The following is a 20,121-nucleotide window of genomic DNA, read 5'->3' as shown; positions in this document are numbered from 1 at the left end:
GTGGTCAGAAAATATCTAGTTCAACAGAATGTAAAAGTGGAATATTTTTAACACCTGATAGAACACTTGACAGAATTCAAAAAGAACAAAGTGCTGTTGCACACAAACCACAGAGTTAATATAAAGCTGCATCAAGCAAATTATACTTTAGTGGTAATTAAGGAGCAGCTTTAGAGGAGTAAGGAAAATGTTGCAATTTATTGATTTCTAGATTGAGCCTTGGATTGAAATTTTTTTATGCAAGGAGAGATCAAATGGAAATGACTTGTAAACCAGGAATTTAAATAATTAAGCTTAGATAACAGATTGGGAATTGAACTAATGATCTCAACTTTAGGAATGAGATGAGGAGAAATTGCTCCACTCTGGACATTTTGGAATTTTCAACTATTGAAGGTTGTGAATTCTCAATCAATTTGGTGCATTCCAATTTGTTACGGCCGGTTTGCCTAAAATTTTAAAAAGTGCAATTTTGGGAAGCGGATCTGATGTTATCTTCTGAGAGTAGCTCAGCTGCCAGCCAAAAGAACAAATGTACAATGTTTCTTAGTAAAACCCAAAAATAAATCACTCATTGGCCCAGTTATTTATTTCATAATATTACTCACTGGACCTTCTAATTGCTGTGACTATATTTTACCTTGTTCCTTGCCTTAGAATTAATTTGATAATTTAACCAACATTGCAGGGTGTGGAATTCACTCATTGCCAATGTGGTTTAACTTTCATATTTGAAGAAGAATTTTTTTTAAAAAGAGCCATGGCTAAATCGCAGACTGTTCCAACCAGAAGATACGAATCTATCACAGCAACAAGGTGGGAGGGGGGGGGGATACAAGACCATCAAGATTTAACCTCCTGAAAATTGATCTTTTGAACATGTACATCAATGAAGACTAAATATTCAGTCTAAACTTGCCCATACATGGGTTAACAACAACAAGATATTTGATCACAGGATTATCTCAGTTGAATTAATTCTGCTCTCATTAAATCTAGAAGGAATGATCTGGCAGAAACTAAGTTCAAAGTTCAAAGTACATTTATTATCAAAGAATGTATAAGTTATACATCCTTGAGATTTGTTTGCTTATAGGCAGTCACAAAGCAAGGAACCTGAATGAACCCAATTAAAAAAAGATAATAAAGACCAACCCCCAATGTGCACAGATAAAGAGAGAAAAAAAACAAATCATGCAAACATTAGAAGCAAGCAACATCAACAGCATTCTGAACCAAATTGAGTCCTCAGATTCAAATCCCAGGAGCAGCCTGGAGTAGGCCCAAAGGCTTGGTGTTCAGTTAATCATACTTGGGGGGAAAATTGCTGCAAAGTTCACAGACACAAAGCACAGCAGTCAGGGGCAGTCTCACAGCCTTAACATCGTGGAGAGAGGAGCCCCCATTCTACCTGCGCCAGCGTTTAAATTGCCCGAACAGCGGATCGCATCTTGTCCTAGGATGCGGGCCCTGCCGGAGCAAATCGCTTCGGGCCTAGTTCCACTGCCGAAGCCATTCTCAACCTCTCCAAATTGGCTCTGCACCTAGAGCAATCCAACCTCGCCCAAGCCTCGACACCCTGCCCTTCCAATCTGTAATGGCCGGTATTTAGATTGTCCAAACAGTGGATTGTACCTCACGTTAGGACCTGGGTCTTGCTGCGGCGAATCACTCCAGGCCTAGAACATGCTGCCCAGCAATTTGCTTTGGACCTGGATTTCACTGTAGAAGAAGCCATTCTCGACCTCTCCAAATTGGCTCAGCATTTAGAGCAATCCGTTGATTAAATATTTGCATTAATGAGGTGTACAGGTGTACCTAATAAAGTGGCCACTGTATGTATATTTTACATATGCAACACTTGGGATGTGGAAATCAATGTCAGTTTTTGTTTCCCATCTTTAATTCTGCATGAGATGGTAGGAGCTTGCTGCCATTTTGGATCACTGCAAGGTCTTTGGTAAAAGTAGTCCTACAAAAATGTACAGTAGGAATTTCCAGTATTTAAACTCAAAATGAGGGTGAAATGCAACTGGTAAGTGAACTGCCCTTGTCCTTCTTGGTGATAGAGGTCACGGGAAAAGCTTGATAGAGTGACTGTGGCAAGTTGCTGTATTGCACTCTGTAGATAACGAACACTGACGGTAGGGTGCAATAGAAATAGAGGAAATAAATATTTGAGATTATAGATGGTGTTAATTAAGACAATGACCATGAATGAACCGAAAGTGGGTAATGAAACAATTAAACAAGTATAGAAGTTCAATTACTTAGGGAGCATCTGACAGTAAAGCTGAAGATGAAATTAGAAGTAGTACCCGGAACCTCCAAGTGTTGCAAACTAATCCCTCTAACATGAAGTCTAACAGGAGGCGGATCAAATGGCCTGTAGCTAACATGACTTCACTGTGGAAGCAGTTTGATGAAGATGTTAACCAAATTCTGGAGGCAACAGCGAAGGGTGGGGTTGATAGGAAGCTGCAAGCCATGCCCAGTGGAGGTTGGTTGTAGGGGATTCGTAGCCCGTTCTTTAGTTAGAGCCTTCAGCATTTTGGGCATCGAGGGATAGAGGAAGAGGAGAGCCATCCACAGTACCACCGATGCAGCAGAGAGGGCCTCAAGATGGCTGTGGTTCAAAAGAGGGGAGCCATGGAGTCACAAGTAGCTAGCCATCTGGACACAAGCTGGGGTCTGATCAGCCCCGGCTGGGTCACCTGGAGGAGGTTGTATGATGTTGAAAGACCAGAAACACCCGATGATTCCAGGAACATCACTGAAGATGTGTCCAGAAGCATCAATAGATGTATGTACACAGGGATTGCTAAATGCATGTTCGAGCTTTTGACCGATACTAAAGAATAACATAATTTCTATGAGTACAAAAGTCAAAGTGTTGCAGTACTACATTCATTTCACATTTCCACACGAACATATGGAAGCGAGTGTTGGAGAAAATCAGAGCAAAATGAAAGACTCAAAGATGTGGAACTGTGGTGTTTGAGAAGAATGATGAAAATATCATGGAAGGGTGAAGTATTAAATGAGTAAGTGTTGCAAAAATCCAGAATAGGAAGACAGACAGAAGACTATGATTGCCCACATCATACGATATGACACATAATGATGATGATGATGGACTTAATGTTAATTTGTGCACTTGCTTTCCCAACCTTAGGGCATCTTGAAAAGTATTTTAGCCAATTAATTACTAAAAGGATATTTACAATTGTAAATACAGAGCTAATTTGCACAAAGGAAGTCACTCCAAGAGCAAAGACAAATAACTAGATGACCTAATGTTTTGATCTTTTATGAGAGATGTACCAGTACATTCAGAGTTGACCAGTCAGACAAGCAATGATTTTAATGCATCCATGATACCCTTCATAAAAATCAATTAACTGGGTAAAGTCCCAAAATCTAAATTGGGATCTTCTGATATCTGAGTGAGTGCCCACCTTATCAATGCTAACAACGAGCCCGAGTGGACTGTGGTCAGAAATTGCTATGCTCTAACATAGAGAATTGTCACTTGCATGAGTATTACTGGAGGACAATTGGCCAACAGAATTTAATGATTTGAAGAGGAAAAGGTTAGAGAAACAATGATAGAACCGCAACAAAAAAAAGATCTTCTAATTTTTAAGAGTTATTTTCTATTATGTGTCATTAAGTCATATTGCCACAGATTGTCACCTGTCTCTCCTCAACACTTGGGGAAATGAAGAACCAGCCAGTTTTTTTTTTGGTCAGTTGGTTAACTGACCAAATAATGTAGCAAAGAGGTGGAAATTTCCATTTACCAACTGGCCATTTTTGGTTGAGCAGGAAAACAAGACAACTCATTGGATTGTGAGTCATCTCACTATGTTTACTCTTCAGCCTATGTTAAGTCATTGTGTTTATCCTTCTATCGCTAATTCTATAATGTTTACTTCACTTCTAGCAACTCTGTATCTCCTTCAGTCCTTTGGCTACACCTACTATTTTTCCAAAAATGTGTATTTACTTTTCCATCTTGTTCCCTTGTCAGTTTTCTAACATCATGACCAGTCACTGTGCCTAATCCTTTCCTATTTTCCTTTCAATTACTTTTTATGGTGGTTGCTTACTCTCATGATTCATTCCTTATCTATACTAATAAGGATATTATGTTTAATTTTCAAGGTTAGACCTTGGGTTTGAGTTTGGGGTGGAGTTTTTTTTTTCTACAGGATAAGCTATAACCTACATATTTGCCACATTTACCGTCCCTCCTTTACTGCCCATGAATTGAAAAATTAATAACTCTGGTCACAAACAGACTAGATTATTTGACGATGGCAAATTTCCTTTCCTAAAAGATATTCATGTCTCAAAAGGATTTTTACCTAGTTTGTAGTTTGACAGCCACTGTTGCTGAGGCAATCTTTTATTTTTAAACTCCAAATTTATTTAATGACATAAATTTAAGTTCCACAGCTTCCATGGTAGAATTTAAGTTCATTCTGAAACAACGATCCAGAACTTTGATGCTATTCCAATACTTAAACACTATGCTATGATGCAACTAATTTCAGAAATAGGCATTGCTACACACAAAAAAAAATCCATTACAACTATTTTGATAACTCATTATTCTCCTAAAAGAGTACTTTAAATGTCAACTTAGAACCTGATCAAGAAACCTCCCTTCATTACATAAAAGTTAGATGACCAACTGATCCTGAAGCATAAATAATGGGGTTATAACTATTCATTCCATGAACCCACGTTGAATGCTTTTTTGACACTACGACATCAATTTTTGACTCTTACTAGAGTAAATTAAAATTTTGAAGATCTAGGATTGAATGATGATGAAGTGAAGTACTGTCAAATTATTGAAAAATGAAGTTCATAATACTCATCAAGTTTCAAGCCCAGGTGACATACTTGCTTTTCAAATTATGCATAGACTGTGCTCATTTCACACATAACTGGAGTCATAAACTTTTACTGAATTAGAATCAGAATCAGGCTTAACATCATTGGCATATGTCGTGAGATTTGTTAATTTTGCAGCAGCAGTACAATGCAATACATGACAATAGACAGAAAAAGAAAACTATGAATTATAGTAAATATATGTATGTATGTGTATATAATAGTTAAAATAAAAGTAGTAAGCTAGTGTTCATGGGTGCAATGTCCATTGGGAAATCAGATGGCCGAGGGGAAGAAGCTGATCCTGAATCGTTGAGTGTGCGCCTTCAGGCTTCTGTACCTCCTTCTTGATGGTAGCAATGAGAAAAGGGCATGTCCTGGGTGGTGAAGGATTAGTCATCCTTCATTATGAAAACTTCTTATCAGTCTCTGTTCACGCGTTGGAATTCTTCCGATAATGCCCCCCCCCCCCCCCCCCCCGCCCGGCTCTGCAGTATCCATTCAGAATCATTCACTTCTGCCATCATTGGTAGTTATTTAGTCCATATGGTTGTTAAGCGGCTGCTGTAACTATCCCACACTAAATGCTTTACTGTTCTGTCTGTGAAAATTTCTCACAGATCCTTTGAGCTAGAGCGTCATAGGTATGAGAGATATGACAAAATGACGCAACAAAGCCTGTCTATTCAGATTAATTTCACTTCTCAGGTCCCAGTATTTAAACATGTAGAATACTGTATATAGATTTCTCACCCAAACATTTACTTTATATGTGCCTCTAACCTTACAGTCAGTGAGTTCCAGTCTCCGATATTCTTTGTGAAAAACATATTTCCTCAACTCTCTTCTAATGTTCTTTTGTTTTATTTGTGTTCTCACAAATCTCGAGTAATTTTGCTGCATTCTTGTTAACTCTACTCAAATCTAAATTACACATGCTATTCTCTCCACTGTCTTTCTGTGTTACAAATGAGATTTTTTCCCCCCACTTTCATCACTTTACTCTCCAAAGAAGTGATTCACTTATTCTTTGTTCATATTGGTCTTCAGCTTCTGTACTGCTGGGGTCCTACTACTTAAAAAGTTCTCCCCTTATGAACATTTCAGCCTCAGTGGATGGTTTAATTGCACATATTATATATTTCCATGGCAATTTACCATGGTCAATTAATTTGCAAACCTACATGTTTTGGGATGTGGGAGCAAACTAAAACATCTGGTGAACCACCATGCAATCGCAAGGAGAATGCAAAAACTCCACAAAAAATAGCACCAGAGAGGCAGGTTTGAGGCCATACTGCTGGAGCTTTCAGGCAGTAATTTTACTAATTGTGGCACTAAACTGACCCTGACCAAAAGATTCTAGCTTCCTTACAGGTTTACTATTCAAGATAAGACCATAAGACACAGGAGCAGAATTAGGTCATTTGGCCCATCAAGTCTGCTCTGCCATGCAATCATGGCTGATCCTTTTTATCCCTGCTCAGCCTCACTCCCTGGCTTTCTCCTTATAACCAAGAACCTATCAAGTTCTGCCTTAAATACACCCAACGACCTGGCCTCCACAGTTGACTGTGGTAAGAAATTCCATGAATTCAGCACCCTCTGGGCTAAAGAAATTCCTCTGCATTTCTGTTTTAAATGGATGCCCCTCTATCCTGAGGCAGTGCCCTCTTGTCCTAGACACCCCCCACCATGGGAAACATCCTTTCCACATCTACTTTGTCTAGGCCTTTCAACATTCAAAAGATTTCAATGAGATCCCTCTCATCCTTCTAAATTCCAGCAAGTACAGACACAGAGCCATCAAACATTCCTCATATGATAGCCCTTTCATTCCAGAATCATCCTTGTGAACCTCCTCTGAACGCTCTCCAATGCCAGCACATCTTCTCTTAGATGAGGAGCCCAAAACTGTTCACAATACTCAAAGTGAGGCCTCATCAGTGCCTTATAAAGTCACCACATCACATCCCTGCTCTTGTATTCTAGACCTCTTGAATTGAATGTTAACATTGCATTTGCCTTCCTCACCCCAACTTTAATCTTTAGGGCATTCTGCATAAGGACTTCTGACTCCCTTTGCATCTCAGATTTTTGGATTTTCTAACCGTTTAGAAACCAAAGTGCATGACCATGCATTTTCCAACATTGTATTCCATTTGCCACTCGTGTGCCCATTCTCCCAAGCTGTCTGTCCTTCTGCAGCCTACCCATTTCCTCAACAGTACTTGCTCCTCCACCAGTCAGAATCAGGTTTATTGTCACCAACATGTGTCGTGAAATTTGTTAACTTAGCAGCAGCAGTGCAATGTAATACATAATATAGAAGAGGAGGAAAAAAATAATAATAATAAGTAAATCATTTACACTATACATATATTGAATAGATTAAAAAATCATGCAAAAAAACAGAAATAATATGTATTAGGAAAGCGAGGTAGTGTTCACGGGTTCAATGTTCATTTAGGAATTGGATGGCAGAGGGGAAGAAGCTGTTCCTGGATTGCTGAGTGTGAGCCTTCAGGCTTCTGTACCTCCTACCTGATGGTAACAGTGAGAAAAGGGAATGCCCTGGGTGCTGGAGGTGCTTAATAATGGACGCTGCCTTTCTGAGACATCGCTCCTTGAAGATGTCCTGGGTACTTTGTAGGCTAGTACCCAAGATGGAATCAACTAAATTTACAACCCTCTGCAACTTCTTCTGGTTCTACAGTAGCTCCCACCCCCATACCAGACAGTGATGCAGCCTGTCAGGATGCTCTCCACAGTACATCTATAGAAGTGTTTGAGTGTATTTGTTGACAAGCCAAATCTCTTCAAATTCCTAATAAAGTACAGTCACTGTCTTGCCTTCTTTACAGCTGCATCAATATGTTGGGATCAGTTTCGGTCCTCAGAGATCTTGACACCCAGGAACTTGAAACTGCTCACTCTCTCCACTTTTGATCCCTCTGTGAGGATTGGAATGTGTTCCTTTGTCTTACCCTTCCTGAAGTCCACAGTCAGATCTGTCATCTTACTGACATTGAGTGCAAGGTTGTTGCTGCGACACCACTCCACTAGTTGGCATATCTTGCTCCTGTTCGCCCTCTCATCTCCATCTGAGATTCTACCAACAATGGTTGTATCATCAGCAAAGTTATAGATGGTATTTGAGCTATGCCTAGCCACACAATCATGGGAATAAAGAATCTTCGTATCATCTGCAAAATTAACAACAAAGCCATCTATTCCATCATCTAAATCATTGCAATACAGCATAAAAAGCAGTCCCAATATCAACCCCTGTGGGACACCACTAGTCACTGGCAGACAACCAGAAAGGTATCCTTTTATCCCCACTCACTGCCTCCTATGCTCTAACTATGCCAGTAACTTTCCTGTAATATCATGGGCTCTTAGCTTGGTAGGCAGCCTCATATGTGGCACCTAGTCAAAGGCCTTCTGAAAGTCCAAATATACACCATCCACTGAATGCCCTTTATCTATCCCATGTGTAATCTCCTCAAAGAATTCCAACAGGTTCATCAGGCAACATTTTCCCTTAAGGAAACCATGCTGACTTTGTCCTCTCTTGTCCTGTGTCACCAGGTACTCCATAACCTCATCCTTAACAATTGACTCCAACATCTTCCCAATCACTAAGGTCAGGCTTACTGATCTATAATTTCCTTTCTACTGCCTTCCTCCTTTCTTAAAGAGTGGAGTGACATTTGCAATTGTCCAGTCCCCTGGCACTATGCCAGAGTCCAATGATATTTGAAAGATCGTTACTAATGCCTCCACAATCTCTCCCACTATCTCTTTCAGAACCCTGGGGTGCAGTTCATCTGCTCCAGGTGACTTATGCACCTTTAGATCTTTCAGCTCTTTGAGCACCTTCTCTTTTGTAATAATAACTACACTCACTTCTCTTCCCTTGTACCCTTCAACATCTGGCACACTGCTAGTGTCTTCCACAGTGAAGACTGATGCAAAATACTCATTTAGTTCATCTGCCATCCCCTTGGCCCCCATTATTATTTCTCCGGCCTCATTTTCTAGTGGTCCAATATCCACTCTCATCTCTCTTTTATTTTTTGCATACTTGAAAAAGCTTTTACTATCCACTTTGATATTGTTTGCTATCTTGCTTTCATATTTAATCTTTTCCCTCCTAATGATGATACCTCTTATTTCTAATCTCTTGATTCATTCATTAAAAGACATTGGGAAAGCAACGGTTGATAAAGAAATGGACCAATAGGCTTATTAAAATTCCAAATACTAATCTCCATTTAGTACTGATGCACACATCAAATAATTAAAAGTTGCTCCCAAAACTTAACACATTTTAAAAAAAATTATAACTTTGCAGCATTAAACAAGTGGATGAAATATGTATGACAGAATGTACTAAATATGAATAAATTTTCACAAAAGAAAATGCATTCCAACACTTCACTGAATGTATGCAATGAGTCAGATAAATATGGTTTTTGATCAATCAGCAAATTATACTTATATATTAATAAACAAAACAATACATTTCCAACCTGCAACTTGTTACTATCTAGTCATTATCGTATGCATGAAATATCTGAATCTCCTAATAATCTTTAATCATGGAACTCACTCTTGTCTATGAATAGCCCAACCCCCAAATTAGGCAGTTGCTTAAAACTTATTCCAAGGTATTAATTACTTAATCTATAAAAGATCTGAACCCATTAATAAGATTTCAGCTTGTAACTCACTTTCCAGCATACAGTAGACTGTATCTAAATTATCCAAGCTCCTCAATGTAATAAATTGCAGATTTCATTTAAACTTTCAATACTTTGCACAACTCTGCCTTGTGTCTACATTTCAAGTATGCCTGTACAGCTCAGTAATGGTTGCTTGTCTGAATAAATATTTGCTTTAAGAATCATAGGCCATTCAGTATTGGGCCAGGCCAGTTCCTCTGGATGAAGGCTTGTTTTGATGTCTTTAAGATTCAGAATCAGAATCAGGTTTAATGTCACCAGCATATGTCGTGAAATTTGCTAACCTTGCAGTAGCAGTACAATGCAATACATGATAAATACAGAAAAAAATCTGCATTATAGTGTGTGTATATATATGTATAATAGTTATGTGTATATTTAATAGTTAAATTCAGTAATATAGATAAACTTAATGATAAGCAAAAACATAAATGTTAGTCAAAATTAGCTTAATATCTACTGCTACTAAAATTAAAATATAACACTTCTAAAGATAAGCAATATCTAAACAGATCATGCTTTGGATATTAATTATCAAAGCAGCACTTGACTAATGATCAAATATTGTTTTGGCATGCAGATTGTAAGATCTACACTTTGCAGTGAACAATACAATTAGTTGCTTAGACATTTAGTTTCAACTGTTTAATAAAATGCTGCACTCAGAAACTTGAAGTGTACGTGGTGAGCAGGGAATGCTCTTATGGAGTTACGTATTTCCTTTAACCTCATTGCTAATTGATTATTTCCTCAAGATTCTTTCCTGGGTGACACCTCTTCAGTGCCCCATGCCAGATTTCCCCATGTTATCTTTCAAACCTGAATAATAAATATTTAGGAAGTGAAAGCTCATTAGGAGTTAGCTTTAGTTTCAAGTCGTTGATTGAAATTTTCAAGGGGCTAATCTTTAAATAGGCAGAATTTCCTTATCGTTGTTCTTGGCAATTATTGGTGGTTTTAAGTCAACAAATTCAAATAATTGTTGCTCCTGTTTCATTTTAATGTGAAAACACAAATAAAATAACATTTGCGATCAGTTCAAGAGTTTCCAGATATTATCACTTTGGAAGACAACATTGTGCGGAAAATTAATATAGTCTCTTTGATTTAATTGTTAGGCTCTGCACACGAAGAGGGCAGTGCCTCCTCCAAGCATGGAAATCATCTTCTCGATTAGCCAGGAACCAAATGAGAGAATGTTTACAGAATGCTCATTAAGGACAAGGATTGAGAGATAAGAGAATCTGGTTACAGTGCGTATACCAGATAGATAAGGGAAAAAAATGCCATGTGATATCACATTGGCCAATTGCTGGGAGCGGGCTTCCTTGGACAGTGAGAGACCACAGACATAAGGGAAGGTTTTCCAAAAAATTGTCAGCATTGCATTTGAATGACACCAGCCTGGTCCTCTGCAGAGGATAAAACAGCAACGCTTGAGCAGCTGTCAAACACAGTCCAGATTGTTTAGGGTCAGGAACAGGAGACATAAAAAAGCTATAATAATGCATTCCCTGTCACTACAGGTTTTTGCTTGTCTGTGTGCCCTGTTACCTTTGACAACCAGCAGTCCCATCGACAATCGTGCAGACGCAACTGAAGACAAGAGCAGGTATGTGGCAGAAGACGATTTTCAAGAAGAAGATTCCGTTGATTTTAACACACTTTTGGCAAGCATGAAAGGAGAGTTCCTAAAAAGTCTGAATTTGTCGGGAAGCCGAACAATCGATGCAGCGAAAGTGGAACCACCTGAGTACATGATTGAACTCTACAACAGGTTCGCAAATGACAGAACCTCCATGCCCTCCTCCAATATAGTAAGGAGCTTCAAGAATGAAGGTAGGCAATATGGAATATGTTTCGATATCAATTCAATACAGTTCATTCTGTATGATGATTTCCAAAGCCCTTCAGGTTTGCTCCCCACCAATCTGGCTTACCACAAGAAAAGCTATTGAGATCGGATCACTGGTAAAAGACAGCGCATCATACAGTAGATAAGATCTGTCCCAAACAGAAATCAATTTTTGCAAATCATATTGTAACAGTGGGAAGCTGAAACCATGAGTAAAAGCCTTTAGTCACCTCAGCAATTTGCACCTTCTGCTAAGTCCCAGGCTTTTCCATAAGTAATATTAGATTATTCTTGCATTTGCAGAAGAATTCTTGACGGAACCCTTGCGAATGATTGTATGAGTGCGTGTGTAGCAACGTAAAAATGGGGAATTTCGTATTTAAAAAGTGGTTCACACTGTCGCCTTGATATTACGTTTAGTTCTGATAAGTTCTGATTCGGTTCTGCAAAGTACAGAATGACGCTGAGTGCAAGCGATGCGCAAATGTCAAATCTACAGAATTCTATCCTCCTGCGACCTCCCAAATAAGTACAAGAATTGGGGGTGGGGGTGGGGGTGTAGATTATTTACTGATATATGAACTTCTGACAATAAAGATGAAGTTCGCCTTTCGCTACAAAATCGAAAACGCTGTTTTCACCGTTGTCAGGAATATTATAATACTTGGACTTTTTTTTCGCCTCTTTCGCTTCCGACATTTAAAGTATATAATCAATTAAACTATCGTAAACTACAAAGAAATGTTGTTTGTACAGAAACAGTAGTGGTTGTACACGCAACAGTTAGTAGATCCAGGACGCAGGAATTGAAGCTATCTCATTTTTTTTGTTTGTAAGCAGCACGCTCACAAATGGAATTGTCTTACCTTGCTAACGCAAATATTGGCGTTTCCAGGAGGAAATTCCCTCCCATTCCAGCCAGGCTGGGAAGAAGTCACAACGCACACATCCACACAATTTTCTGGATTCGTTTTATCGACTAGCATTTCTTTAGTCACGTGAAACAAGGTTTCCTTGCAGAATCCGTGGTACCCTTTTTTTTAAAAAAAAAATAAGTTTGGAAGATGAAAGATTACAGGAACTATCTCACTTTCATGGTCAGTCTCACCGGTTCTGCCAGCATCCTGGCGCATGCTCTTCCGTGTTTACTGCACTGAGTAACATTACCACTGATATTTTTGTCTAGTCAATGTTGGCTCTGTGCGACTCATGAAGAAAATATTGGAGACAGAGAGGGAAATGAAGGAGGAAATAGAAAGGGGTTGTTGCCAACGGGACTGCAGTTGATGCAATATCCAATTTATGTGACACTCTATAATTTGAAAATAGAATGAAAATATGCGTTTTCCTTGTCAGTCTGAATCCATCCACGTAACCAGTAGTATAGGTATCCTAAATAATTAGTGTCCCACCACTAGTCCTATGCTTATCATCATACTTCAGAAATTCTACATCTTCAAGTTGACAGTCAATACATGGCAGGACTAAGGATATGTTGCTAACCCTACAATGATGGCTTGAGAGACCTTCTTATTTGAAACCAACATTTCCCTAATAAAAGTACTGAAATCCAGGAGTTTTCACCCCAACTGCCAGAACATTCTCTGCAATGAGAATGTTTCCACAACTTTCCATTCATACGGCTCACTTAATAAGTCAGGACCAACTCTTTTTGTAGGTATTTCAAACAAAAAATAATCTATAACAATCTGAAATTCCTTAGATCCAAAGAGTATGTGTGATTTATAACAATTATCTCTGACTCTAGGTTACAGATAGTGATTTTTTTCTCAAAACATCATGCCATTTGTCCAATGACCTTACAAAAGAATTCTTGAATTAAAGACTCCTTTACTTCCTTGTGGAATTATGCTATTTAGAACTCCATGGCACTAAAGGTGCACAGTCCTTCCCACTATTTCCATACCAGCAAGAAAGAATTAACACCATTTCCTTGTTCTTAAGCAATGGATGGTAATGCTCTTCGTCCAAGCACTTTTTATAGGTGATAGAGTTTTTTTCTCTCTCTCTCGCCCTTTCAGACATAAAGTTGCAGACTAACATTACTGATTAAGTAAAAAATAATTTCCCATTTTTCTCTAATCTTCAAATCAATTAATTTAAATTCACGTCTCCTACTTAGTACCCTAGGTACGAAGGTGCTTTCTGCTTATCCTGTCTGAACCTCATATAATTTAATTTGTCCTACTTTCTTTTAATATTTTTCAAAGTATTAAATTTTCTACTAAATAAGAGATCATTTTGTCTATCAGTCTACCTGATACTCTGTAGCATTCTTACCCCTACTTATTTCCCTGTAACTCATTCCCTAACATGGCTGTTTTTCCAGTTATTTCAAGGGCAATATATAGCAGGCAATTAACTTAACAGCCCATCTTTGGAATTCAAGAGGAAAGCAGAGCACTTAGATGAAACCCATGAGGTCACTGGAGCAGTGAAGCAAGAGCACCAATAGCTGTACCACTGTGCCATCTACAAATTCTCCTTCTTCATCTATATGTGCAAAACTGCACTAGATTGTATAGTTTGGTAACAACTCTACAATTCATCACTGAATTTTTATCAAATACTATTCTACATATAATTTGCTGATTCATTCACTGAATTAATCTAACCTTGATTGTCTTAACTTTAAGGACCTATCTAGAACATGACCCAAGTTCCTTTCAGATCCCATAGAAATCTCTCTAACCACATGGCTACTAGAGATTATTCTGCAACTTGAAACTTAATTTCCAATATTCAAAGTTCTGATTTCAACTTTACACTGTGTAATTCATCTGTTGGTAAACTATTCATGTTTTCCAGACACTTCAGTCTCCAATCAAACTGATGGTGTGAGGATCCACTCTCTCCTTTTCAATATGTCTGTACCTCGTCATGAAGAAATCACCATGGCTGAACTACGATTGTATACCTTGGTAGATCGAGACAGAAGGATATATGAAGGAGTGGACAGGAAAGTCACCATCTATGAAGTAGGTGAGGAAGTAGTTGAAGGAGATACCGAAGAAGAATATCCAAGACAAGGCAAGCTACAATTAGCAAAAAGACAAATTTATGGCAGAGACAGCGGATGGGAGACCTTTGATGTGACAGAAGCTATCTTGAGATGGTCAAAATCTGAGAAGACCACCCACAGACTTGAAGTGCATATTGAAAACGTGGAAGAAGAAACACAGGAAAATGGAGATCTTGATATTGACATGAAACCAGAGACTAAGCATGTGCCTTTGCTAATTGTGTTCTCCGATGACAGAAACAGCATTATGAAGGAGGCCATTGAAGAACTGGAGCAGATGATTGACCATGAGCAAGATGTGGTATTCCAGAGTTTGGAGGCTGGAAATTTTGGCACCAACTTAAATGAAGAAGCCTTGTTGCAAAGACGATCAAACATGCTCTATGATACCTCCTCAAGGATCAGAAGGAATGCCAAGGGGAATTACTGCAAAAGGAGTCCCCTCTATGTGGAATTTAAAGAAATCGGTTGGGATTCCTGGATCATAGCCCCAACAGGTTATGAAGCTTACGAGTGTAAAGGCTCTTGCTACTACCCATTGACTGAACACGTCACACCAACAAAGCATGCCATTGTTCAGACTCTGGTGAATCTCCGCAACCCTAAAATGGCAGCTAAAGCCTCTTGCGTTCCTACTAAATTGGACCCCATCTCCATCCTCTATTTAGATGATGCAGGTGTGGTCACATACAAGTTCAACTATGAAGGTATGGTTGTGGCAGAATGCGGCTGCAGATAGTACAGAAGAGCGATCAGAAAATAACTCTAATATATATCAATTTCAAAGTATTTAAAGAATATGATTGTAAATGTGTACATCTTGAGCTAACTATTTAAGAAGTTTATTTAAGGATGTACAGATGAGTTCTAGATTTATAAAGAGTGTTGTTACTGAATTTTAAAAAAGTGTTTATAAGGTCACAGAAGCTATCTCCACTGAGAACATTCTCCAGAGAAGTATAGAGAACGTTACAAACACTACTGGTGAATCAGTTAATAATATAACTGATGGACCATTGAACAAGACTGCTTGACTCATTGCCCATGCTCCACATTGGAGTTTCAACATCCAAATATCAACATATTTTTTCAACCCACGTGAAGATTTCTTTATTAAATAAATTCTGAAATGTCCTGGTTAATTAAATTTTAGCAGAATTCTGTATTATAACAGCTTTTTCTTTTGGATGTTATCACATTGTTTCACCCATCTATCTCTTGGCAATCTCACTACTGTTCCTACATATATTACTGTTTTGATACTGTTTCAGTTTCTAGGTATAATGAAGGATGAAGCAAGTTACTCTGCTGTATTACAAGTGCCTAGAGACCATATTCATTTGGAGGAATGTGAAGCTGTAGCGGTAATCTACCATTGATTGCAGCAGGGTAGCAGTGGAACTGTAATGCTTGCCGCTGAAATGCTGTACTTTCACACATGAATTCACAACTTTCAGGACTCTTTTCATCTTTTAAGCTGTAAATATCCAATAGCAATATTCACAGCTTGACACTCTGAAGAACTAACATGAACTATCAAAGCAACACTCAGAAAATGCTGGAGGATCTCAGCAGGTCAGGCAGTATCTATGGAGATGAATAAACAGTCACCCTCAGGCTAAGGATCTTCTCTAGTCCAGAAGAAGGGTCTCAGCACGAAATGGAGACTGTTTATTAACTTCCACAGATACTGCCTGACCTGCTGAATTCCTCTAGCATTTTTTGTGTGGTGCTTTGGATTTCCAGCATCTGCAGACTTTCTTGTGTTTAAAGAGTATCAAAGAATAACTTCTATTTTTACAGACCAATTTTAAAATGGAAAGATAATAGAAACTAGAATTAAATTGGAAAATGCTAGAAATGGTGGGGCATCAACTGCTATGGAACATGAAAATACATTATTTTGCAAAAAAATTGCAGATGCTGGACATTCAAAATTGTTTTAAAAAATCTTGAAACTCTCAGCTGGTCAGAGGGTATCTGTGGAAGCAGAACAGATTTTAGGCTTCAGGTCTCACTCCTTTGTCAGAAATGTGAGAGGCACAAGTGACAATTTTCAAATTATAGAGAGTGTAGCTGGAGAGATGAATAGAACTAAAGAAATATCTAAGCATGGATTTCCCGTTGAATTTAGATTTCCATTTTCAGCTTGATGATCTAGTTGACAAAAAGGTTATTGATCTGAAATGCTTAACCATTTCTCTTATCATATGCCGAGTAATACCAGGATTCGTGCACTGTTTCAATATCAGTTTAACAGAAATATCCCATGATATGAGGTAACAATTACTACCAATAATGCATTCAGATAGGAGACTAAAAGTTTGGTGAAGGTGTTGAGGAATGTCTCAAAGGAGTAAAGAGAAAGAGAGAAGGAGGGAGGAATTTGTGGAAAATAATTCCAATACTTGGGCCCCTTTGACTGAGGGTCTCATTGCTAACGGTGAAATGAAGGCTTGCATTTAAAGTCAGAGAAAATAAAGTTCCCTTGCAGTTATAGGTCTTGGGGTGATTAGAATGAAATGGAGGAATGTGGAGACAGGGGGATTTAATCATGCTGAAGAGTATTTTAAAATTAAGGAGATGCTGAAACAGGACTCAAAGTATGTGAATGAGCACGTAGGTGATGAATGAATGGGATTTGGTATGAGATAGCATATGACTTTTAAATAAATTCCTGTAGATATTGGGAGAATAGGTGAGGATTAGAACTCTATGGTCTGAAAGCAATAGAAGTTGAAATGAGAAGTTCAACAGCTGAGCTGAGACGGGAGAGAATGACAAGGAAGAACATGATCTAGTCAGTGAATCCAAGTCTGGGTGGGGAAGTAGCAGTGCCAGAAGTTACAGAGGGATAGTCTGTGAGGCTTTCATATTATAAATTCCCCCCACGTATATACTTGCAATTTCGCTGCTCTATCTACAGGGCAATGGGTCATCCCTGCAGCATATGATGCCATCAGCAGATTTTGGGGGGCAAGGGGAAGCATATTTTACCATGTGTGAATACGTATAGCTTTCATTCCATTAGGCTGGGAACCACTGGTTTTACTGAATAGTAGGCAATTAGATCAGCTCAGTATCAAATAGCTGATCAAGGTCACAAGCAGTCTGGTTCAGTTTGGGATGGTAATTTGAGATTAATGGGTATAAAACAAAGCTGATCATGGAAATTGAAGGAAATCAGTTTAACCTTTCACATATTTGGAGCAAATTTTGGTGTATTTCAGTCTGGATATCACAGTGGCACAAAAGTGGAGCTGGAATTGGGTGTCAATAATGTAAAATGCAGAAATCAACATTGCAGCATTGCTCAGGAACAAAACATACATGGCAAGCAGATACTGACGAAGCTAATCCTTTCACTGATTCAGAAAGCAACCCTGTCTTTCAATGAAGCCTTTTCATGGAATATTTTACAGTATTTCCTGTGTTCTAAATCCATGTGATTACTTTCAAAGCAAATCAAATAACCTCTTCTGTAGGATCCTATGTATAGGTAGTTTATTCCCTTTGAGTGCAAATGAAGATGAATATCAGAAATGGTTTCTGTGACTTTAATTTGTTTTGATTGTGTATATTTTTGTAAAGATGAAATGTCTTTTAATGTAAATTGATGCATAGACCTCTGTATTCAACAAAAAAGCTGAGTTTTAAAGGGTAACATCACCATATTAGATTAGCCCCAGAAGATGATGAGACCTGGCCAGCAATATTTCTTTTAAAGGGAGAGATCCCCAGCAGTACAGAATCTTTTAAATGATACAGATCCTTCTTACCAGTATTCCTGCCAAAGGGAGAGGCTCTCGCCTGTTTTAACTGCGTAATTGAAGAGCTTTTTATATGCATTTTATTGAATATATTTCTGCTTATTTAGGAGAAGTGAATATTTACAAATGTACTTCCATTGCTTATGGATACAATCCCAGAGAAAAAATGGACAGCAACACACATCAAAGCTGCTGGTGAACGCAGCAGGCCAGGCAGCAAGTCTAGGAAGAGGTACAGTCGACGTTTCAGGCCGAGACCCTTCGTCAGGACTCCTAGAGATGCTGCCTGGCCTGCTGCGTTCACCAGCAACTTTGATGTGTGTTGCTTGAATTTCCAGCATCTGCAGAATTCCTCGTGTTTGCGAAAAAATGGACAGCATGTGAACAATAGATGTACTCTTCTAGGTTGTTGAAAGTGTTGACTCTGTCAATGCCTTCTCACTCAATTGATGAGGTCTTGCTGTTCAAAGCAGTTTTTTCAAATAATTTAATGTTTCTTAAAACAAATTCATGACTTCTTTGATATTATCTTTCCTCAGACAACAATGTGGTGCATGTCACCAGCTGCTGGCTGCTCTTTTGATTATCACTTGGAGGCCTGCCGTACCTTTAGAGCACGTTTGCTTTGTCCTCTCACCTTAAAATGAACCCTTTAGTCACTTGTCTTCACCAGTTAACAGTCCATTTCACAAATGGATATTGGATTTCAACCCAGAATAATTGTAAATTCCATTTTTATATCAAAGAATTTAATTAAATATTATTTAAAGATTTAATTTAACTTTAAAAAGAACTACGGGGATCCATTCAAATTGCAAATCAGCCATTGCAATAAGGCGTTAGCAACTTTTGTCAAGAATGTTACATGCTTAAATGAAATTCAATTTTTATTCTCATAAAATATGAAGGCGAAAACCATCTTATCTTTGTAATCAATTCAGTGAATCTACCTTAAATCAGTCATCAAATAACCTTTAGATAAAGAGGTGTTACGGAATTAAAAATCATGGCAGGATTCAAAAGTCCAGGTTCACTTTTCCACCTGCCTGCTCTGAAAATAGTAACTCTGGCGTTTTGCATTATTGTAACAAATGTGCTGAATGACCTTGCTACTTCTCAAACAGTGAAGGTGGGGAGGGGAGGAAGGGTTAGGAGGTGGTGGTGGGGGGGAGGGCTCCCTTTTATATCACCAGATTCCATTATTCAAGCTCCTTGAGTGAAATCCAATATTCATATCCCATTCCTTCCTTCCATAGATCGGCCTTCAATTGTTTCCACCATACAACAGTGATTACACTTCCAGGTACTAATCTGCTCTAAGCTTTTAGAGTCACCGAATAATGAATTACTTTTCATGGATCTTAATAATAAATTTTTAAGCAGTTGGGAAATTTTTTCCAGTTGGATAACATCTTTTTGTTTCTCACTGAGTTGTTTGAGCACGGTCCTTTCCATCAGTTTAAAATCAATCCTGTGCTATCACATGCTCTTCCCAAACCCTGCCAGCTTCGGAACCCAAGCACAAGATAAGCAGGCGTGAAAGCTGAGAAACATTGGACCCTGTCACTTTATTTATACTGAGCTGCAAAGTTGTCAGATTCCTGGAGAAGTGCAACTGACGTTAGCCCTCCTCTTCCCCACTATACTGAGTCACAACACTTTTACGGATGCAGGCCAAAGCTATTTGCTCAGAGTGATAAGGGAACAGCTTCTAGAAGATTCCGTACAATTTGCGTGAGATGGTCTAAACCACTTGATTGAATACCAGCCCAATGGAGCCTTGACTATGTCCATGTC

At 38.5% G+C, this 20,121-nt stretch overlaps 1 protein-coding gene across 1 annotated transcript; it reads left to right on the top strand.

Annotated features, from left to right (window-relative positions):
* Nucleotides 1–11,059: 11,059 nt before the first annotated feature.
* Nucleotides 11,060–19,485, top strand: bmp10 (bone morphogenetic protein 10). The gene is made up of 2 exons (XM_072266544.1): nucleotides 11,060–11,495; nucleotides 14,341–19,485. Exons 1-2 carry the CDS (start codon nucleotides 11,162–11,164, stop codon nucleotides 15,291–15,293), a joined length of 1,287 nt encoding a protein of 428 aa, XP_072122645.1. The 5' UTR covers nucleotides 11,060–11,161; the 3' UTR covers nucleotides 15,294–19,485.
* Nucleotides 19,486–20,121: the final 636 nt, after the last annotated feature.

This window comes from Mobula birostris, chromosome 8 (genome assembly GCF_030028105.1).
Source record: "Mobula birostris isolate sMobBir1 chromosome 8, sMobBir1.hap1, whole genome shotgun sequence".
Classification (NCBI taxonomy): domain Eukaryota; kingdom Metazoa; phylum Chordata; class Chondrichthyes; order Myliobatiformes; family Myliobatidae; genus Mobula; species Mobula birostris.
Note: the sequence above shows the minus strand (reverse complement) of the source record. Positions and strands in the feature narration are given on the sequence as shown.